The sequence below is a fragment of the Ruditapes philippinarum genome, unplaced genomic scaffold, assembly GCF_026571515.1.
Source record: "Ruditapes philippinarum isolate M1 unplaced genomic scaffold, ASM2657151v2 ctg1742_1_1_1_1, whole genome shotgun sequence".
NCBI lineage: Eukaryota > Metazoa > Mollusca > Bivalvia > Venerida > Veneridae > Ruditapes > Ruditapes philippinarum.
Window position 1 is genome coordinate 19916 of NW_026864569.1, and position 25022 is coordinate 44937.

General features: G+C 31.6%; 1 protein-coding gene across 2 annotated transcripts in view; it reads left to right on the forward strand.

The window, feature by feature from the left end:
- Nucleotides 1–3790: 3790 nt before the first annotated feature.
- LOC132726102 (glutamate receptor ionotropic, kainate 1-like) overlaps nucleotides 3791–25022 on the forward strand; it is a 28245-nt gene continuing 7013 nt past the window's right edge. The window contains exons 1-9 of one of the 2 annotated variants that reach the window (XM_060711371.1): nucleotides 3791–4542; nucleotides 12243–12404; nucleotides 14128–14385; nucleotides 15809–15990; nucleotides 17928–17981; nucleotides 21465–21632; nucleotides 21961–22113; nucleotides 23923–24024; nucleotides 24591–24704. In XM_060711371.1, the coding sequence (XP_060567354.1) occupies nucleotides 4455–4542; nucleotides 12243–12404; nucleotides 14128–14385; nucleotides 15809–15990; nucleotides 17928–17981; nucleotides 21465–21632; nucleotides 21961–22113; nucleotides 23923–24024; nucleotides 24591–24704 (1281 nt within the window). In that variant the 5' untranslated portion in view covers nucleotides 3791–4454. The remainder of the gene's footprint in view (nucleotides 4543–12242; nucleotides 12405–14127; nucleotides 14386–15808; nucleotides 15991–17927; nucleotides 17982–21464; nucleotides 21633–21960; nucleotides 22114–23922; nucleotides 24025–24590; nucleotides 24705–25022) is intronic. The other variant, XR_009625145.1, reaches the window with a different exon arrangement.

A 25022-nucleotide genomic window follows, 5' to 3' on the forward strand; every position in this document is an offset into this window, starting at 1 on the left:
AATGCAGTATGTTGCTCTCATACCCACTATATAATCCAAAAATTCCTCCGAGGGGGATTTTGTCCTAGGTAGCAATTTTATGAAGGGGATTTTGTCCACTTCAGAATTTCACACATGAAGGGGATTATGTCCACCCATGGAGGGGATTATGTCCAGATATACAAAAATACATGAAGGGGATTTTGTCCGAAGGGGATTATGTCCCCTATCATCTTGCAAACCGTCTAATATTTTTAGCATAAGAATCAATTCAAAATTATTTTCTTTTTTCCGCTACAACATAACTCGTTACATATGCTTATTTTATTTGAACTTTTGTTACATGAATTATTGGAACTATTGAACAATGCACGAATCATGATCTAGTCAACGAATTTCATCCACATCCTGAGCGATACGATATTCTTTACGTAGAAGTTTTTTCGGAGATTGCTAAATTTAAATGAAACATAAATCTGATTTACCGGACTACCTCAAGACTCGGGCTGTTTATAATAAACCGGGGGAACTGTATTTCAAGTTTAGGCTTTTAGACTATTTATTCCTTTACTATATATACCTACCTTCATTTATGCTTTCGTTGATCAACAGTTTAATTTACACCTTACAATATTGCATTTTATTAACAATATTGCATTTTACTGTGACCTACGTTATTTTCTATTTATTTATTTTTTGCGCTAGCAGTTAGTATTTAACTTTATTGTTTTTTTTCTAATACGCTTTATAGATATGTATAAATATCTTATTATTCCCCACCAGCAAAAGATTCTGGACTGTGGAACATGTAAATGGAATTGTGTTTATATAACATGCCCGCTGGCATCCTGTAATTGTGACCACTTCATTCTATCAAAGTACTGATAATGTTAACTAGTAGTAGAAGATAAAACATGAGCTGTCTAATTTCTTAACACGGAATATTGCGTGTATACATAAATCTGCTCTATGTATAAACAATGATTTATTAGTCTACAAAAGACGGATTAGCTCGGCCTTGCGCTAAAAAATTAAGCTTAGGTTTTCTGACATTATAAGTAGTTTACCTACCTATATGTTGAGACAGGTTAATCTCATTCATAAACAAGTACTTGCCTTCTGAAATATCATGTAAAGCTATATTGCTGTCACAATGCATTTGTTCCACAAGTTTAATTGTGTGTAGGGAATATTACCTTACAGTAACTGTTTGAAGAAATAATTTAAGTCTTTGGTGTTCATAAAATATAATGCACATTTATACTTGTATCATTGATTTGTGATGTCGTGACTTTGTTATGGGTAATTATACTCTGAAACGTTAAAGATATTTAGCTTTGGATTTTGATGAGATATTCAAAGTACATTATAAAATGACTCTGTAAACTGGCTTAAAATATATCAATTAGAACTTAGTGTATGAGAAAACATGGATTTTTACTTAATGATTTACCTTTTGATGTCTACAGTGTGGAATATGCCTCTAATATCCGGGCAGACAGATCATTTTAGAGTTGGTGAGAAGAATTATATTATAGTCTTTTAGTCTACTAGTCAGAAAATAACGTTAGTGAAATATAACATGCATAGTGGCAAATATATGCTGAATTTATACATATATAATGACCGTTCATTTTCGTTTTAAGTAAACGGGCCGACATCATTGATTCTTCTATCTGTTACATAGATTATAAACTGCTATTGGCAGATTCTTTGAGCTCTAATGACTAAAATGTTTTTAGTCGATTGCAAAACTAATTTTTGCAACTTATATTTATCATTTTCTAGTCCATTTCATGGAACCAACCAGTACTGGTGTCATATAGAGAAACATGGCCATGACCATGATTAAGGTTCGAGTCCATGATCCCTGGGGTTGAGAGGCAGATATCTTAACCGCTAGGCTAACGCTCCCCTTTCATCGTTACTATTTAACTTTTATTCTCGTACTTCCCCTGTGTCAACGTATAGAATGTTAATTTATATACCATAAAGAATAAAAACCTTCGAATACAATCAGTCTATATAAGTTTTCATGTTCAAACGTTCAGTTTATAGATAGACATAATTTGAGAAATTTCTCTTTCAAACTTTACAACTTTACAAACATCTGAGATCGGAAATGTGAAATAAATTGTGATAAATGAAAACTAAATCTTAATTCTGTATACAGGAAATCGGAAAGTTTAGTGCATTTACACACAATTTATGTTTAGAATGATAAATTAACGTGATATTTATGTACAAGATCTTGTTTGTAATCTGGCAGGAAAGCTATTATAATGATTTAAAATTTTTGAAATAAGACTATTACAAGAAAACGTTTATCTGATATTGTTACTAGAAAACATTCCTGCTGTCGTAAGCAGGCACGGCTCACGTGATGAAAAACGTAATTTCACCTCATCAAAAACGTCAAATTATGAAAGAAAGAGAAAAGTACCCCAAGGAAATAGTTAATAACGCTGGGAGACGGTAATGTTCATTAAAAAAATCCAGCTGATTTACTGTAAATATTGTCCTTATGCTTTTGAATACATGTGTACGAAGTATTGATATGTTTAACAGAATGAGCAGACACAGCCTGAATTTCATCTTTTCTAAAAAAAAAAAAAAGAAAAGTTTTACCTTTTGTTCAGGTATACATATTTATTTTCCACAATAAGTACATTACGTTATATGTTTTATGTGAATTTATTATACCATCAATGAATCTATCACTGTTACAGATGTCTGTGATATAACAAAATGGGGACAATTTCTTCCATTAACGAATAAAATGACATGATACCCAAAGTTAATCAACGTAAATGAATTAAATAAATTGAAAAGGCTATTTTAACTATATGACATTATACAAAGGAGTGTTTCAGATGTGTCAAACATTCGTTTAAATATAAGAGTACCGAAATTATCTCGGTTTCAGCATGTCAATGTTTAAAATTTTCAAGCATATAAAGTTGCGGTCATCATTTCAAAATAAATCTCATTTCTTTAGAATAAACACATCGCAGTACAGATAATGACTTACGCATACATCCTGCGACAATAACCACATAAAATGTTCACGATCAAATTTCAATTAAGTAAACACAAATCGATTAACCGTTCATTAGCATAATATATCTTTATTTACCCTTTTAAATCGTTTGACCCCAGGTTACAAAAATACCAATGAAGGTCCTGAATTTAATCAAAATTTGACAAGTAATAACATAAGTGCTATATACAGATACTGGATAAACCTTAAAATGTCACATTTAGTATTTATATCACAAAATGCAGCAGTTCCTTTATACGTATTCTTATTTATTTCTTCTCTTTTTTTTTAATTTGCATCCTTCGACATTTGTCAGTGCATTATATATTTTTTATGACAAATTTTGGGGGTAGGGTTGCGTGTGGTTTAAAACTATGTTTTTTACATTTATATGTGAATTTACTGAGATTTCTTTCTAAAAGGTTTTTTCTTACTGTTTTGTATGCTTTTTACCTGTCAGTTTTCATTTTTGGATTGTGGTTTAAACCAAGTTTGTGTTATGAACGCAATTATTTCAACCATTTTTTATTGTTTATGTTTCGGTTAAAACAAACGTCCTTTCAATTTTTTGTGGCAATGACCCCAAAATTTAACTAATTGTATATAATTATGTACATTAAACATTTCCCAATAATAAACAATCAGATTCTACCATGATTTATATACAAGTACCACGAGTGCAAGAGATTTACTATGAAAACTTAGATATTTATACTATCCCCACAGGCAACCTGCTTTTCCTGTAAAGAGATTACTTGTACCTGGAACATGTAAATCGAACCAGCATTATATAATATTCCCGCTACTATAGCGTACAGATGTGAAATTCTCCTCTGAAAATTAAAACACGGAAAAGTGATTATATCTTTAATTTATGATATTACAAAAACAGGACGGTTGTATTCTTTCTAAACTGGAGTGTGCTTAATACTTCTTATGTGGATTTAAATAATCTTGTGCTAAAATTATAACGTAAAACTATTTTGACGTTTAATATGGCTGTCTGTACATAGAAAGTTCGTTATTCGATGTATTGTTACGCTGTAAAATAACTGCCAAATAACATAGCTGTCACACTGAATCCGTTCCATAACGTTTATTAGATGTTCATTTATTGGATATATTGTAAAACGCTCCGTGATATAAATAAAATTTGCCGGTGTATACCATACCGAACATCTGTGGCCGTTTTCTCAAGTAAAACTCAATATTAGTGCATTGTTTTTATTTTGTCTTAACATTTTTATTGGATTCTTAGATGGAAATTTTCACTGATTGTAGAGAGATGATAATGTCAAAGCGCGTGTGCTCCTGATGTTTTTACAAGTACTGCAACAGGAAATAAAGATATAAATGATAGGAAAAGAGAAATTATTTGCTTCAGAGTGTTGTTAGATATTCTACAGTGAAATAACGAAGTGAAATTCCCTAAAGTATGGATTATTTACAAAGGATATATGCTTTTATATTTATTTTATGGAATATACGTACGTCGTATGGTCAGTCAGACCTTTTCAGAGTTGGTAAGGACACTTTAATTGATAAACATGAGTGGGTGGTATTAATTTTGATAACTTAGTTCCTTTTAAAGCTGTAAAAGTTTTGAAATTGTATGAATATAAGTCAAATCTATAGATAAACGATATAATTGATAATATTTAGGAAAAAAATTTTTGCTTCGTTTGTTCCCAGTATGCCTGTTCTTTGTATTTAAATTTGATGAATTAGAATAAGAATCAAGAAACAAATAAAGTTTTCAAAAAATTAATACGATAACTTAAATTACTTAATTGAAATGTGATTCAGTATCTAAAACAGATATTCTTATATAATGACATTCTGATTCCCGAATTTCTCACATCTTCACATTCCTGACATTGTGATATCTTGACATTCTAATATACTTGCATTGTGATACACTGACAATGAGATACCATGCTAATGTGATACACTGACAATGAGATACCGTGCTAATGTGATACACTGACAATGAGATACCGTGCTAGTGTGATACACTGACAATGAGATACCATGCTAGTGTGATACACTGACAATGAGATACCGTGCTAATGTGATACACTGACAATGAGATACCGTGCTAATGTGATACACTGACAATGAGATACCGTGCTAGTGTGATGCACTGACAATGAGATACCATGCTAATGTGATACACTGACAATGAGATACCATGCTAGTGTGATACACTGACAATGAGATACCGTGCTAATGTGATACACTGACAATGAGATACCGTGCTAGTGTGATACACTGACAATGAGATACCATGCTAGTGTGATACACTGACAATGAGATACCGTGCTAATGTGATACACTGACAATGAGATACCGTGCTAATGTGATACACTGACAATGAGATACCGTGCTAGTGTGATGCACTGACAATGAGATACCATGCTAATGTGATACACTGACAATGAGATACCATGCTAGTGTGATACACTGACAATGAGATACCGTGCTAGTGTGATACACTGACAATGAGATACCATGCTAGTGTGATACACTGACAATGAGATACCATGCTAATGTGATACCCCGATTTTCTGATACCTTGACCCTGACATTTGTTATACTGACATTATGATTCCTAGACATTTAAATACGTGATATATATTTCCGCACCATACCTTTACCTTTTATTACTTTTAAAAAGTAAAGTAAATCATAACATGCCAAGTAACACAATAATCCTTAAAAGTATTGGTAAACGATAATACCAATATAGCGCATACAAAATAGTTTATACTCTGTTTCACATTAAGTGTTAATATATTATATGCAGATATTCAGCTTAAATGGGTTTTCTAATGTTTTAGTCCCGGGTATAAAACTAAATATTGAAACATTAATTGATCAGAATTTTATAACACAGTTTGTATTTACCCTAACTCTCTTTAAAATCTTGATATGCAGATTTAAACTCGCATTTCATATGCTTTCTCGTAATTATAATAAAAACTATTACAAATTTTAATTCAAATGTAACAATTAATAAAATATTGCTAGGCAGTCGTTACATTTTAGATCTTTCCGTCGTACGTCGGTAACGTAACTAAAAGACGATGAATACCGTCTGTGCAAACTATTAAATCGACGTTTTGCGTGATGCTTTTCGTGCATCCGTGCATTCTTACATTTCTCAAAAAACGCGAAGAAATAGATTCACAAGTGATAATGTGCAAAATGAAATATTTTAAATTAAAGTAAATCAGCCAGAAAATGTCTGGTTTCTGTTAAAATAAACCCGATGTCTGTTGTAGGTTTTAGTTTTAATTAAAGACGCAACAGGGGTTGTCCACAAATTTTATCCGTTTTGTTTTTGTTTGTTTTGACTTTTGTTGCTTTTTTATCAGATCATTTTTTTTTAAAATTATTCACATATTCACATGATCTTGTTTCACATTTTAGGATCACTATTTGAATATAATTACGTATCATATTTTTCCACATTTGTCTTTACTTATTTTAAATAAGTGCAATGTACATTATAAATATTATTAAACCACATATTCTAACAAGAAATACCTATAATAATCCTTTGATATTAATTGGTTGAAAGGATAATACGTTTATTTATTTTTGCTTTTGAACGGACACCTTTCACTTTCCAATTCATAAAAAAATGATCCAAATTTTATCGTCAATTTTTGTAATGGTAACATAATAAGATAATGGTCAAAAGAAATATTTTATATGATTGATAATGATATGCATCATAATTATACGATAAGTACACCTTCTTACAACAACAACAACAACAACATAGAAAAATACGAACATATATAATATAATTATGTACGTAGAAAACTAAACTTAAGAGTTATTTTTATACCAGTTACATATGAGATACATCACTTTAGAGGTCACTTGCGGACAAAGTTTTGGGAAAGTATTTGGAAGTAATGAATGATTTCTGGAGACCGTGTCTCAATGAGTTCCCTCTGCCAAGTTATTCAGGTGGCTTCCACCTGAATAACACATCTCCTTCTTCTCTAAAATATATCATTAACGAAAATGAGCTTCGAAAAATGCATGGTTTACAGTTACCCCGAGGAATTAATTAATCGCAGGTATCTGGTAATTATACATTTTCAATGTCTGCTAAAGTTATAAAGATATGGGTCTTCTGTTGGAGAAAACATATGCACATATTATCCACCAGATATTACTTAACTCGGCGGGGATTCGTGTGTCTGCAGTAACAGCTTTTTTGGTTTTTGCTGTTGCCGAAAGTGTATTTATACAGTGAAATTGTAAATGTTATTTTAGGTGTTAAATTCATCTTATTTTAATCTCATAAAACTGCCAAAGACTTGTTTATTTTATCGCATGAAATTCAATTTCGCCAAAATAAACATGAACATTTATATATAAATGTATTTGAATAGAAGTAACTATTTGTAGATTGGTAAATGTATAAAGATTTTTTTATTAAGAATGTCCCATCAATGTCTCTAAGGAGTGAAAGGTTAAATTATTTCACACATATAGTGTATTTCCCACCACGTCATTATAAAGGATTTATATATATCGCCAAGGACCATAACACCTTGTCTAATGTATTGAAAATAATGTAATTTTGGTAAGAAAAACATTTTTATCAGGCTAACTAACACAACACTGTATCGTAATATTGAATAATCCACATAGAGGTGATAATGCGATTAAATTGAAAAATGTAACGTTAACAAATACTCGCGAACACGTTAACAGAGGTGCGAAATACCGTTTAGAAGTACGATTATTTTATGTAATGTTGTAAATGAAAGTGTCGTCAGAGGGGACATTCGTTGTTGGTAACTTAACTGAGATATACCTATAAATGAAATACTGAGAAATATTGATAAACTAAAATACATATTTTCATATTTTCCGTGAAAACATTTATTTTTACTGGTGTCTTTCTGGACTACATTGTTCTAAATTCCTATCAAACAAATGATATAGGGGAAGTCTTTCGAATCGTAAGGTCAAAAGGAGAAAAGGTATATTATAATAAACCGAAAAGTTTTGTATTTTATAAATACAGGACTTATTTTCATCCCATGTTATGTAAATGATCATATTTCATTCGTAGCCATGCTACCGCCACTTGTGAAATATTTATTTTAATATCTCTTCAATTAAATCCCGAAAAACTTGTCTGTATCTGTTCGGGTACTTAGAAGGACCACTTCCGGTATGATTCTATGGGTAGGAGGCTCAGAAGTGATCTGGGAGGGACTGGTTAAAGCCCTCCACTCTCTGTGCGCACACAACACTATCTTGCAGATTGTGCCAAACACACTAGCGTTTCCATGCACAAAGAATTAGTTTTTAAACTGATTTGTGTATTTTTACGCTTATATATCCTCTATTTGCTATCATTCAATAAAGGCAACTTATTATTAAGATACAGGGCGTATTTATATCAACTTCGAAACTGCCCCCCCCCCTCTAGTTAGGTCATCCCAATCTCTTACAAATCAGCATTATTATATAAAAATGTTCAATGTATAGATTTTGAAAGTCGAAGAGTTTTTCAGTACAGCAAGGTCTTTTAAACAGATTTTTGAGTACGGCAAACATGTGTGTGTATCAATTAATTAAGATATATTTCCCGTACTCAAAATCTTATTAAGAAGTTTAAGTAGTTTCAAAGATATTTTAAATATATACTCTGAAACTACTTTTGATATGATTTTGAAATACGAGAATAGTGTTTGTAGCGTAAATGTTGTTATTTAAGGCCCGTGGTGCTCTCTACACAAATAGTGCACATTGAACATGGTATATATCGGTGTAGCATTAATTGAGTCATTGCTGAACGACAGAAGAACAGAACAAATTCAATTTTACACAACAATTGCATGTTGCTGTTTTTTAAGAAGAAAAATGGAATGTTAAATGCATAAATCTCTTTTTATCAATTTTAAACTAGTTTCTGAACGCTGCCTGATTGGAATATGATTAAATTAAATAATTTGAACAATCAGACAGGTTGATAATCAAATATAATAGAAGGAAATGAAAAATAACAGCATCGTTATCATCATCAATAATAACAAGATTATCATCATCATCATCATCATCATCATCATCATCATCATCATCATCATCACCACCATCACCTTGATCAGTATCATCATAAACAACAAACAAGAAATAAGCATGACTACGCGTCACTGCCAATAAAGACCCCCCCCCGCAAAAACAGAGAGAAAAAAAGAGAAAAAAAAGAAAAGAAAAACAACAACAACAACAAAACAACACCCCAACCACAAATCCCAAAAGGAAAAGCAAGGCGGAAAAACGCAAAACAACAACAACAAAACTACAACAACGTCACCCAACAAAAATCACAATAAAAGAATACGGGTATATGTAAAAGTTGAATGTCAAAGATTATTGTATCTTCAAGAAAATCTCATTTTTTATATCTCTTGCGATGATTCAAAGAAACGTGGCATTCTATTACGATATCTGGCACAGCTGTCTAAATAACAATTATTGAAAAACGCAAATAACTCGAAAAAAATGTAGTTTGTTTCTATAGGAACATGTCACTTCTTATAAATATCACAATCAACAATTTTCTGATTTGTCATTTCTGTTATGTTATTGTTTGAATAATGTAGCTTTAGAGATAAAATATATTTTATTTTGTAATGTTTTCATTCATATTGAGTTGCTTCACAAATAAATAAGTATTTTGGCGCAGGAAATTGTTTTGGTTTACTTTAAGTATAGAAAACAGAAACGGAATGTTTATATGTAATAACTAAATCTTTTCTAGGATGTATTTAATCTACGGGAAACGTCATTACTAAGATCAAAATGTACCACACACATAAAAAAAACATATAGAGACGCTGCGTTACAAATGTGTTTTGCACGTGCATGAACACAATGTTTAGGAATTTATAAAGCTCTTTAATTACTGAGAGTTTTCTCGCAGACATTTCTATCTATTGAAGAATAACTGAATTTTGTAGTACCTGGGCATAAACATAATTCTATAAGTTGGGTATCACTGTATTGTTTATCAAAATGACAAAACAGGCGTTCCTCTGAAGTCTTATTGCTTTGTACATATATTGTCGCTATTATTTTTAAATCCTATTGATGTTTTCCTTGTTGCTGATGACAATGACGACGACGACGACGATGATGATGGTGATGATGATGATTACGTCGATGACGACAAATAAGTTGTCGTTTTCGTCATCATCGCTATTATTATTTTGAGTGTTGACATCAATTATACCTATAAATAGTTCTTATTAGAAAACAATTAAATAAAAATAAAAATAAATTAAAAATGAATTGAAATAAAAATCAGCAATGTGATAAAATATCTGACAGTTACAATTGAAATGAGTTTGACACACAGTGAGGAAGAAACCACTTCTGTGTTGTTGTGTGTTTTTTTTTTCAAACTGGCATAAACATGAAGTACGCTACCACTTTATGTAACACTGTCACAGTATTGATTGTGTTTGTACTAATGTATCAACATCTCATGTTTTTTTCCTTCTTTTCTCTGAAAGCATCAGATACTTATTTACAGTCTGAATTGATAAAGTGCACAAACTCCTTTAATGTTCTGTTCTGCACTGCTCAGTACTGCGCTTCACATCTCTCCACTGCACTGTACTGTCTGCGGTGTACTAGAATATACGTACATGTACACTGTCGTGACGTGCACTGTGCATAGTACTGAGTCAAGTATGATGAAAAACCAGCCAGTTTTTTTAGTTACATATACATCGTTACAAGTGAAATATTTATTTAACTGAGTAAACTCGCATCTTTCTTTCCTTCTTTTACTTTGATTTCTATACTTTCTATATTTTATTCAATGTGTGTGCGCCATCTGATCACGTGGTCAATAAAAAAGCCGTGCAATCAATGAGATCACAGACACATCGTCTCTGTGGTTCCAATTTAAACAGAACGAGTCATCTTAGAAAAGCATAAGAGATTTTTCATAAAGATAAATGACATCGCTATATTACAATAACTGAACATCTTCTCTTTGAATTATATTCTATGGCTAGAACATAACCGTATGTGTATAGATAAAAGGATAAAACCCCATCACGTCTATACTATATAAATGCTGAATGTTTCGTCAGAGAAATGAGGTTTCTGGGAATTATAATTAAAACATTTATAACACCAGTACATTCATGTTAAGGTATTACAGCTATATAAATGGTGCTGATAGAACATTTCATTTAATTGAAGGATAAAAGAGCAAGGGATCTGGCATTTATATTGAAAATCTCCAGACATGTTATTATCTATCTATATACTGGCTGATTCTGTCAAACCTACGTTAATAAAGAGAAGAAAAATATTTACCATAATTTTGTATAGACCCTTTAACGACGCAATCTGTTGTTATGCATAAATCATTTTGAATAAAGTGTCTACTTTTCCGAATTGAGCAATTCTATAAGACTTAGTTGTGAAAATGATATGCACAAACTGTAGCACTCAAATCAATAGTTTCAAAAACACGGAGCTCTCATTTTTACACATTTTTTGTGCACATTTAAAAACTTATTTCATGTCTGCAGTATGTGCGGATTTGTTATAACTATCTTTTTTCAATTTGCCATGCATTTTTATATATTTGCCATTGATCTTTTTTTATCATTATTTTTATGTGTTTGTCTGTTTCTTATGTACAATATAACTTCGGTAAGTCGAAGTTGAAGGGACTTAGTATTTCTTATTGAAAGTTTTCTTCACATTTCTTTTACCTGCACAGTAAGCTGCAGAGTCAAGATGAATGATACTTAGTTCTTTCAAAGTTATTCTCAATATGAAACATTATAACTGGTCATTAACTTTTTTTAGTTTCTATAGTTACTTTAATGTTATATTTTCTACCGTGTGCTCGTGGGATATTTATTTCTTGACAATGACAAATATCTGCATTTTCCCCCACAGAACATTGACTAGTTAACCAAGAAATTGATGGCTAGACAAAATACTTTGTTTGACGAATATGTTTTTTTGTTAATAAATCATCAGCACATATAATTTTCGCAACATGGACTGTAGTTATCTTATTTTCTTTTCTCATTTATTATTTTTTATGACCACCGTATGTAATAAATGTAGACGTTGATCAGTATTTAATTATAAGGTTTGAATGACGCTCATATTATTTTCCATTTATGACGTGTCTTTTTTTTTTAATTTTCAGCGGCGTTGTTTGAAGATGGGTCGGAGTACGAGGGGATGAGATTAGCGTTCGTGAACGCTGTAACCAAGGTAAACATGCACTCCGAGGTGGGTCCTGGTAGAAATATAATCTATGACATGAAAACGATTGCACCACATGATAGTTTTAAAGCAAACACAGACGGTAAGAATTTTATCACATTATACAAGACAAGCATTTCTTATATTCAAATAAAATGTAAACTTGAAAGAGGCACTTTTGCTACTATTTCACATACTCAGATTTGTTACATGGGTTATTTGATTGCAAGCGTGATCTATATCAAAATTATCATATAGAAAAGAAATGACATACGTGTATGAAAGATATACAATATTCGAATTTTTGTTTTTTTGCTATATTGTGTTTCCGTCATTCTGTATTATTAGATTCAATACTTTTAGAGCTGAAAATTGAATACTTGATAATCTGGTGGTGGGGGGGGAGGGGCCGTGAGCGATGTTGTTCGAATCGGCGATTATCAGCTATTTTGTTTTAGGTTTAATTGCTTCTCCCGAGGGATACTCTCTAAATTACTATAATGTTTCATATATTGGATGTCAACACAATTTAAACTTAATATTATTGAATCATAATGATGACACTATCGTAGCAACTGCTCTTATACCTGAACTCCAACTTCGTAAATTTAGGTTGACAGTTTTGTGAAAGGACATAATTCAACTTTAAATAATAGATTATGGTCAAGAGACAGAACCGACTAAGGCTAATGTATAAGTAATTGTAGTTCTAGCATGTAATGTAGAAAGTTACAGCGCAATAACCTTCTTCTTAGTTTCGTGTTGCCAAAACTCTCTCACCTAGTCTTATATCAGTGGACTAATTGAAGCAAACAACATTATATACCTCATGCCAACATAATACAACAAATATATGTAACAAAAACATATACATTACGCAAATCATGTGTTCTTCATAATAATAAACATAAGATGAAAATGACGTTCATACCTGTGTAATTAACCGGTCTATTTCATATCTGTGAGAGAGTTTCCATCATGTACCAATAGCCAGGTACACGTGTTTTTGGCACGGTTAATTACATATATCAATCATCTACGAGCGTAATAGAACGTGTAAATATCGCTGTTATAATATGACCAGGTTTTACATATAGACAGATTCAAGATAAGATTATTGTATCAAAATATCAAATGGATCAATGCCTTTTATCTTGCCGACAAGTGTATTGTATTTATTTTATTTGTCATAAAACTGTTAAAATATATACACAATATTAACAGGGGAGGAGGAGAGTTGCTGCCAAATATTCTAAGAGAACACTCTAAACTACCGTAGATTTTTTTAGGATTCAGAAAAGCTATAAACGCACATAACTCGAATCGTCATACTGCGTTGATACTACAATTATAACGTCGAACTTTTAAAAGGCATGTTTACCAGAAGTCAAATGTATCTTATAACGTAAATTAAAATGATGGAATTTTATAAATAATGGTAAAATATAACGATAATGATTGTTATCAGTACTTGCACGAGAATCTCGCGCCTGTCGTGAGATTATTTACCATACGTGTATGTAACTAAGTAGGCACACACGGGGATATAATTAAGAAAGTAAATTAAATATAAGCATCTGTTAAGCTGTAATTAAGAACTCAAAGAAATGTTGTCTTTTAGTCGCATTAGTATCTCCTGGGGGATTCTATTTTAATTACACAAGAAGCGCCTTCTGCTGAATATACATGAACTTGCCTTTCTCAAAACCACTACACATTTTACCATTTTATATTGAGAAAATGCCATTTCCTTTTCTTAAAACAAGATAGGTTTCATAGATAAAACAATTCATAGAATTGATTTCTTTGCCAATCTTTTTTTTCAGTATGCCGAGAGATGAAAGCTCATGGTGGTATAGCAGCAGTTTTCGGACCATTCAGTGAAATATCTCGTGCGCACGTGCATTCACTCTGTAACGCATTTGAGATTCCACATATCCAGGCAATATGGGATTCACGTGAACCACGTGAATATTTTTCAATAAGCGTTTACCCGGACCACGATGTCCTCAGTCAAGCGTTTGCAGATATAGTAAAACATTGGGAATGGAAAACGTTCACAGTCATATATGAGGATGGAGAAAGTAAGTTAATGATGAATTTCATCAAATCATAGATAATATTACCCTGCTAATTTCATATAATGAACGTGTCCTGCTTTGAATATGAACCTGTCCAATTGAAGAAAAGACAATAAAGAATGAAGGTTAAGCATGCAAAGGGTAATAGTACTTGATCCAGACACCATATATAGACTGGTCTGGCTGGTCTTACGCTTTTGACCTTATACCTTTCAACAATAGCAATAAAATGCTGTTTTGTAATTGAGAGCATGTGTATATATAGCTGCAGTATGTCCCTATCTTATAATACTGTACAAGAGATGTATGAAGCATCATGAAGCATGCGATAATTGTATTAAAAAGGTTCAACTATAGACGCTCTTTAAAATGCAGTTTGTTTTATTAATCTAAGAAATATACATTACGTGTCTAAATTTTTTTGTATATTAACATTACAACCAGAATGTAATTATTGCACTGAATAGAGCTACATAAGTTTGTTAAATCAATGTTCAAACAAAAGTGAAAGAAAATGCAAATTTAATTAACGCTTAGAGCTAGGTCAACTTTATAGAATAAGTCATATTATTTGACATTTCTTAGATCATAATTAAATAAGACTTTGTGAAACAAGAACATAACTCTCTCATAAAACGACACATCTAACCATACTTTCAATCAAAAATAATTTCATTGTTTTGACATTTCGTAACGGAAGGAAAACAAATCTCATTAAAAAATCTGATATTGATATACTTTACTGAATATAATATTCCTGTTATGCCTTCTTTGTACGTCATGGACGCTTGTCAAATTTTGTTGTAATCAAAATATGATTTTTTTTCGTTTGATCTCCCGGGAATATCTTCTTATTCTAACATGAGATGATAGATCGATTAGCAGGGAAAATCTTTGTTCCTTTACAAACAAGTTATGATTTGAGGATAAAACTATTCACATTAGATTTGATCAATTTAGAGATTCTCTCTGTTTACAACATCAAATGGGGGAGACATCTTTCATTCTGTTGAGAATATAGAAATCATTTCGTCAAAGCAAATAAATTGCATCGATAAAATAAGCAATTGTTATTTATTTTGAAGTTAAAATGCTGAATTTTGTAATTTTTGGAATAACCACTCATATGCTGAACTGGTAATATAAACGTACCGTTAAAGCGTGGGTCTTTATTATCAAATGATTTGGCATAATTATTTTTCAAACTTGTTTGTAGCATTCAAATTACTATGAAAAAATCAACTTTTTGATTCTTAATCAATTTTATAACGATTAAAAGTAAATATTTCCACCGCTAATATCAAGACTGTTTCTTAATTTGGTTTTATATCTCACGTAAAATGATGATAAATATAAATTGCAAGAACCTGTTTTGCAATCAAGCTTCAATTATAAATATACATGTATTAAAACTAACATATTTCAGGTCTTGTGCGTTTACACAAGTTACTAGAGGTAGCTAGAGGAGACGAGTATAAAATGACCATACGTAGATTAGAGATATATCAACATACGTATAAAAGTATGCTGAAAGAACTAAAGGAGAAACCTGAATATCGAATCATTATAGACTGTCACGCCTCCAAGATTAAAAAGTTTCTTGAAGAGGTAAGATTAATGATGCTTCAGACACATTCCTGAAAAATGAGAAATATTCTTGAAGAAGTTGTACAATGCATCTTAAATACATCAAAATCAACAATGTTAAAGACCCGCTTCCTAAATATTCATATCAATAAGTCTCTATTTATTTAGATTTTCTTTAACCTTTTCTCATGTACATTTTGTTCATACACATGTATTCAAAATTAGAATAATTATTATATTCTGGATATTTATGTGTTTAAGAGATTCTTAGTGCTTCATGAAGAAATGTGACACCATTACTCTATTCTGAAACATTTATTACTTCAATCTCGTATGGTTTTAATGAATCTCGGTAACGTGGTCGATTAACTTTAAAATTAAACTCCTCCACTGGCAAGCAGATAATTAATTATACCAATTTAATTAAGAGCCAACGATTAATACCAGTATTTGCTACATGATTTACTGTCTGTGTAATGAAGCCTCTTGTTCATTATTGTAAAGCCTTAAGGATTATGGAAACTCACTATTGCATTTTCTTACAAAGATATGGCACTGTTTCCATGGATTTACAATGTACCACCTTCAATTTCCATCCGTTAAACAGCTTACAGCACCTCTTGCTGAAAAGTTTATCTAGATTACTTCATTTCCTTTTGATAATACATTTCGATTTCAAGTATCATTAGGCAATATACATGTGGATAATTTAATGTTTGGATTGGGTTCAGATCATTACAAATCAATATTAATATATTAGATTGATATTTGATGTTTAAAGTATGTAATCAAAGCTGTACAAAGTTCATAACATGTTTCTTTTGATCTACAATTAACTAAATTATGTATACGACAACTGCTCTGGTGTTTTGTACTAAATTTTCAAGACTGTCGCTAGATACAAATGCTGTATTTGTCTGTGAAAATCAATTACCACACACGATATTTCAATGTCTTTACTTTACCATGTCAATTAATGTAATTGTCGAGACATATTTAGAGCGTCATTCACATGTCTCAACTCCGTGTAGTTTTCAAGCTATCTTAAAACTTTTAACAGACACTTTATACATAGATAGAATGGACTCAAACGACAAGTTTAGAAGAAAAATTTAATTTAACATTTATTTTTAATCTGTCGCATGGTTTTTGAGGTTTACCTGTTGTTTTCTTTAATATGGTTTCTCTGTCGTTTTAACAAACATTTGTTTACACATCTGTTAATACAGGGTCTTTCTAATTGAAGGATCCTGGTTAATACAAAGCTTTTATGAAGAGTTATTCATATATCATAAAATATTCAGTCACACTTGTAGCGTTTTTTAGGATGTTAATTGCGTTTGAGTAAAGATTTAAAACTAACTTCATATTGATATCCCCAGTATGATGACCCCCTTCCAACTGATAAAATTAGGATTCTGAATTCGACTCAGATTAAAACATGCTATTCTCTTGCAAATGTTGTAGGAGATTTTAAATTAAAATATTCAATATGCAACAATGTAAATAGATTTGAACATGCTTAAAGAGCTCTTGTAAAGTAAAGGGAACATTTAAGGAACATGTCTTAATTCTTCTAAATATTTTTGCACGTGACGTAAAATGAATCTGATTTGTTACAAGAAGATTGAATGTGATTTTCCAGTTATTATTACTTCTAATATTTTTCGCGATTTTTCTGTTATTTACCCATACTATATTACTCGTCTGAACCAATAAGCGTAATATTTCGAGAAACGCTAATGTTAAGATTTAACGACTTGACAATATGATATATGACTCTTTCCTCGCAAATTGTCAAAATCTTTGATTAAGTTTACAAATGCAGTATTGCTACACCGAGTTTCAAATATATCGTTAAGGCATGCAAGTTTATTTATTTTCGGGAAAATAAGCTTATGTTCATCAATCTCTTTTGAAGATGAATTATTATCAATATATTTTCTTGTTATTTTTAGGCTGACGAGTTGAATATGCTATCCGCCTATTACCACTTCCACTTCACATCTTTGGTAAGTGTTTTTTTTATATGTGTGTTTGTTTCTTAATTAAACATTTTCTACTCTATTTAACTGTCAATTCCAAAGCTTTCTCAGAAACTATTTTATAAGTTAGAATGTCGTTTCGTAAATTAAACATTTGCACGTATCAACCTTATTTCTGTTAAAGTTTAATAGAAAATTACACTTACAGCAAACAAACATGTAAACTGTTCTCTCACATGCTATCATACGATTGTTTTATTAGTACTTAATGTGCAATTTCCATTTTAACAATTTCAATAGTGACGTCGAACCTCGTAAAATTTACACGCCATATAAATTTGAAGTCACAATCTGATAGGCAGCACGTTTAAACGATTGGATTTTAATGACACATCTATTTTTATATCAAATTTCATCATTGCTTGGATATCGTATGCTTGGATATTGTATGCCTAATAATAATAGCATACAAATAAATTAATACAACAGTTTATATGTTTTCAGAATTGCCAAATAATGACACTAATGTGTGCATACGATCACCTGTCCTAATTGTTGAATCGCGTGTGTATTGTTCTTATGCCATCATTATTTGACTAAATCCGTGTCTTTTACTCTTCTACGACAAATATTTGATTTTATAGTACATTTTATATCTATCCTCAATGTATAAAAACTTTAAGTTTTTGTAACTGTTTACTTGAATGCTATCGAATTATATAGATGGTTATAATTTTTCGTTGTTCTTCTTAGGTTAAAGGAGATAATAATTATATGATACCACCTTCCAATGAAATTTCGGCATAATTGTTTTCCAGGAAGTGACGTTAGTTTAAACATATTACATCAAATACATGTTAAATAGTATACAAATGATGATTATAACAAAAAAGTATATAACAGTAACGTTGCACGTAGTGCCATATTTTTTTCATCATATTTGTCTATTTTCGAAGGAAAACTTAAGTATTTCATAAATGCAGACGGACGACAGATTCGATACTTGCATATATTTTTTCAGAAGAATAATTGGAACATTTCCATGGTAACAGGTTCAATTTACGCGTTACCATCTTTTCATCATTATGATAGTTGTTTTGTACGGGTAAGGCTAATGACACTTATTTAACTTGCATTTTTCACCTACGAATAAAGTATAAACTGATCCGCATTTAAAGCACAATCACAAAGACACGTGACACGTGCACGACGTGCACATCATATCTATTGTTCATGTAACATCTAATGATTCATGGGAAACTTGAATTTATCAAGATTGTTATCAATGCTTCTTGAAATTCCAGGTGCTAAACATAAGAGAGTTTGATTAATCATTCAATGAAGGTTTTAACGGAAGCTGTTTGTTTATCTTACACTTAAAACATATGAGCCGCGTCACGACAAAACCAACATAATGCGTTTGCGACCAGCATGGATCCAGACCAGCCTGCGCATCCGCGCAGTCTGATCAGGATCCATGCTGTTCGCTATCAGTTTCTCTACTTGTTATAGGGTTTGTAAGCGAACAGCATGGATCCTGATCAGACTGCGCGGATGCGCAGGCTGGTCTGGATCCATGCTGGTCGCAAACGCATTATGTTGGTTTTGTCGTGACGCGGCTCATGTGCGTTTATTCAATTTAAAATCTTTCCATCTTATCGAAAAGTAAGATGAAATTGTACATAAAAATCGACACACCATTCAAGCAAGATAAGATATACGTTCGAAAAAACAAAACAAAAAACAATTCACTAGAATGTTTTACCGCCAGGTAAATATGCTTACATTTTGGAAAACATTTAAGATTATATTTAAGATTATAACGTTATTATAGTAAAAGTTTCTGTTGCCACTGAGCAATTCTAATGAGTCGATAGTCCTCGTATATTATAATAACTAAAGTCATGTGCGTTAAATATATCCCAACAGATAATGTCAGATTTATTCAATATATTAAATGGTGTACTTCATTTTATTTCCCATATATAGCTTCTATGTAACTTTTCTCAGTTGTCCAATCAGATACAGTAGCCAATACAATGAACATTTTATTTTAATATTGAATTCTATGTCTTATTCGCGGCTTTGATCATTTTGACATAATTCCCATGAGTTACAATTTAAAAACAATGAATTTATATAAAAAATAAATAAGAAAACTCATTCCATTAAAACCATTGTATTTAGATATACCGATTGTAAATTCAGGATATTTTCTCATAGTCTATAAATCAAACAAGTTAAATTGAAGCTATACTGATTTTGTCATCAGATTAAACATTTTACATAAATATATTCGGAATAATATAAAAGTTCTGACGTATATTATAAACTAACATTCATACAATCTGTATAATATCGTGTACTGAGATAAGACAGTTCAACAGACTACCTCATATAGCCGACATCTTCCTGTAGGATATATCAATCACGAGATATCATTCCGCGGGAAAACTCTCGAGGAATTTTATCTTTATCATTCAAGTGCAGAGGATGTAACAAAACTGCGATATAGTCCGTCTTTTAAGATAATTAAATGATAAAAATGAATTTTTGTTCGTCTGAAATTATCAGGAAACAAGCATTTGAATGAACGATATAAAACTATAAAACAGATATACTATATTAAAATATTTACAAGACATAAACAATGATAATAGTCACGTGATATTCTTCCAAATGATTGCTCTGTTAACAATCTGTTTGTCTTATTATTCGTTTATGTAATAATTTTCGTTTTTCTTCTCATATTTATTTTTCCATTTCTTAAATTAAACAGCATGTCCTAATTGTAAAAATGAAATGAGCCGCGTCATGACAAAACCAACATAGTGTGTTTGCGACCAGCATGGATCCAGACCAGCCTGCGCATCCGCGCAGTCTGATCAGGATCCATGCTGTTCGCTATCAGTTTCTGTACTTGAAGCGAACAGCATGGATCCTGATCAGACTGCGCGGATGTGCAGGCTGGTCTGGATCCATGCTGGTCACAAACACACTATGTTGGTTTTGTCGTGACGCGGCTCAAATATACATATCATTATACATGTACAGCTTTGTAATTTGAGTTTAATGAGGTTAATGGCGGTTATATATATCTTGTTTGAAATAAAAAAATAAAGCAAACAACAACAACAACAACAAACAACACGAAATTTATAATCATTAATGTAAAATCAGGAAAACACATCCTACAAGTTTCGACTTAAATTTGTGACCCCAGGACCGGCAAAATCTGCATTTGACTTATCCGTGTCATATTAATAAAGTAAATTCTTAAATTCTTACTTGTCCGTACAGGCAGTGGTACAACCTTGGCAATAGGAACAATTGATTTTTCCGCCTATGCGTCTTCATCAGACATGAACAACAACAACAAAAATCTTAATGATACCTTAAAATCACAAACGTTTCATAGATATGTTTTTTTCAAATTACAAAAAGTTTTCCCGATTTCATGTGCATCTTGTTACCTGTAAGTTGTTAGCACGTGTATTTCTACGTTTCCAGGACATGTCAACGTTGGATTTGGATGAGTTCCGGCACAAAGGTGCTAACATAACTTCCATGCGTCTGATTGACCCGAATAACCCGGATGTTATGAGTATAATGGCTGAATGGGGTATCATGGAAACAAACAATCTTAGATCTCCACTTCTTGGTATGAGGGCAATCAAGGTAATGTGTGTTTACATACAAAATATTCAAATAGAAACCTCAGTTTATTCGAGTCATCAAGGCCATGACTATATCTGTCATAAATCATTTCTTTATTTCTTTACTGTAAATATATATTGTTTATAGGTAATATTTCCTGGACAATTTTTTCGTTTCGCTTACACATGTTTTTGTTTGGTCAGAATATGTTTCTGTTCTACTTTACAATGACATTCAGCCTTTTTATTATTCAAATATTTACAGACCACGAGCGTATGGTTTGTAGGAATTGCTTGGTATAAATAATCTGGATATTGCATTGAACGCTTGTCTTGTCTTTTATTTTCAGACGGAGACTGCGTTGATGTATGACGCGGTGTACATGTATGCACGTGCATTGTCTGGTCTGGCGAACGCCCAGCAGATCTCCACAGAGTCGTTAAACTGTAACAAACGAGAGAGCTGGAAGAAAGGAGACAGTCTGCTAAACTATATGAAAGCAGTAAGAAAATAAATATAGAGTTTTTTAGGTTGATTGGCAAATTTGACCGTTGTTTTATTTCAAAAGGGTCAGGGTTGTTTTTTTATCAACTTACAAAGGTAACTTTGTTGAATGAAAGTGTTTTAACTTTGATTTTGAAAGTTCATTCATATCACGGATATAAATCCGTGTTCATATACAGTGTTTCAAATACGTAACATTTACAGACCCAACACGTTAATACACCCATATGTTGATAACGAATACAATGTTCAATGTATAAAGAAATATAAATCAAATCTTATATCCACAACCATCTTGTAAACAATTAAGCATGTAATGCCATTCGTCCTCTTTCGGGGTTGCACTGGTTAAGAATTTTAATTTTAAATAATGTCTCCCATCCCCGACCTCGGTTTCACTGGTTTAAAGATTGTATGTAATGTCTTTTGTCCACTGTCCACTGGAGTTTCACTGGTCAACAATAATAAATGTAATGTCATCTGTCCCCTTCCGGTGTTTCACTAGTCAAATATAACAAATGTAATGAACTTACACTATTTCGCAGCCATAATATATGTTTATATCAGTCAAATCCGGCGATATATGCCAGACTCCAGAATCTTGGTCAGTTACTGCAACTTTTTTCAAATGAAATGTTTAAATATTATACGGATATTTTAGTTAACTATCATCAGTTTCGAAAACAAAACCCTAGAATTTTTGACTATCAGTGTTGTTTCCTTCCTATAAGATAATAAGACAAATATATGACGTTCCCATCAGATGCTAACGTTGCCGTTGAAATCTCGTTATAATTCAATCAGTGTAAATTGATAAATCACCCAGACCATTGGTCTAGCATTGATTTAATAGGTGCCTTTAATTATCTAGAAACATCAACTGCCAAAGTTTATCTTTTCTGAGACGAAATCTTTCTTTATATCAGGCATGCTATACATCATGTCAGTTATCAGGTAGAATTATCAAGGAGAATTATCGTTATAAATAGGGTAGCACTAAAAGTTCGTATTTATAAATTATTTATGTATAACCTATTAAATCAATAAACCGAGTAATTGTCATGCTGTTTTGAAAATCTCATCGAACTTATGCTATGTATGTTGTAAAAATATTATAAAACAAAATACATGTATGCAGTAAACAGACACAATGTTCTTAGTATTTTAAAAAGGATCTTCAACAAACTTTCATCAAACTTTTTTTCCCACAATAATATCGAAATTAAAAAGGAAGCTCAAAACAGTAAAAATAAAAAAAGGTCGTATGTTGGGGTTGATCAAGTCTGATAATGGACGGTGGTGATTGATACATGTAACTACCTACGCTCCTTAGAAAAACGTCAAGCAAAATCGAGCATTTAAAATAAGAATATACATTTAAGAACAACCTCCTGGGCTGTGTTTGTATGGTAATTTATCATTGAACCTTCCATTCTATAACGCCATAACTAACAACCTCCAAATGAATTAACGTCCGTGTTCTTAACGGACCTAAATTGAACTGATAGTGGATCAGACATTATAAACCTAATCCCAAGTCTTGTTGTGACACACAAAATATATGATCAATCTTTTTCACTTTCTTTTAGATAGATGTGTGGGAGTTTATTTCAGTTTACATATTGTTACCTTTTTATGCCTGAGTATGAAAATTTATCCAGATTCCAAGGCAATCAGTTCTAGACACATATGAGGTACCACAGTTTAGAGCTTATTTGGACGGGAGGCCAACACAATTATCATTGACATATTAGCTGTGCGAATTCTAAAATTAGATGATTTATATCATGTTTTCATTTTTTTCCAGTTAGCATATGATGGTCTGTCAGGAAAGATAGAATTTAAGAATGGAAAGCGAAAAGAGTTCCGGCTGGGCATTGTTAGTCTTACAACTCATGGTTTGATCGAGGTAACTATATTCTATGATGTTATTTATTGTATGTATGTACCATCCCCCTGTCTATGATATACACAATGATAAAAACATGCATAATAAATCTGACAGTAAAATAAGAGGATTTACGTCTTATATTTCAAATCTAGGTCTATAAAGTTGATGAAATTTAAATACGGGAAACTTACTTTATGTCTTACTGAAAATTATTAGATTAATGAAGTCTATGATTGATTAACGAGGGATTCCTTTTAATACCTGAATATATTGATCACAAACTGACGTTTTTTTTTTAGATTGAAATATTTTGAGCCAGATAACACATTTAGTTGAAATACATCTGTATTACATACCTATACGCTTTCTGGTGAAAATACGGTTGTTCTCAACGGACCGATTACACAAGTCGATTCCATAACGTCCTGTTGAATCATGTAATATAACTTTGCACTTTTAACTCGGGTGTTATAACCCTTGCATTTTTCCTGTTTGTTCAAACAGTAATCACTTTTTTCTCAGTCTCTGTATTATTGTTGTACATATTCATTTCTATTTTACACATTTTTATGTCATATATTTAGATAGGACACTGGACTCCGGACAAAGGTGTAAATATCACCGTCACCATTACACAGCAGGTGCACGATGACCGCGAGCGTCTAAGAAATATGACTTTAAGAGTTGTCACAATTTATGTAAGTTTTGCTACATTTTTCATGTCATTTAGTAATTTGCTGAACATTGCATAAACTGAGTATATGATATTCACCCGGTTAAATTAATTTTAACTTCTATTTAACTTCTGTTGACAGTCAAGTTATAACTATAATAACTGTTAACGTAATGCATGACGTCGTTTGTCTCGGGGTTTACGTCATGTACATTTAGATAAAATATTTTAATAACTGTAACAAATGCTTACGATTTGAGACAAGTAAATAATTCGTCTAAGTAAAATGTAATATTATAGAGTTCACATTATTTGTTTATATGCTTTTCACGGTGTTAAAACC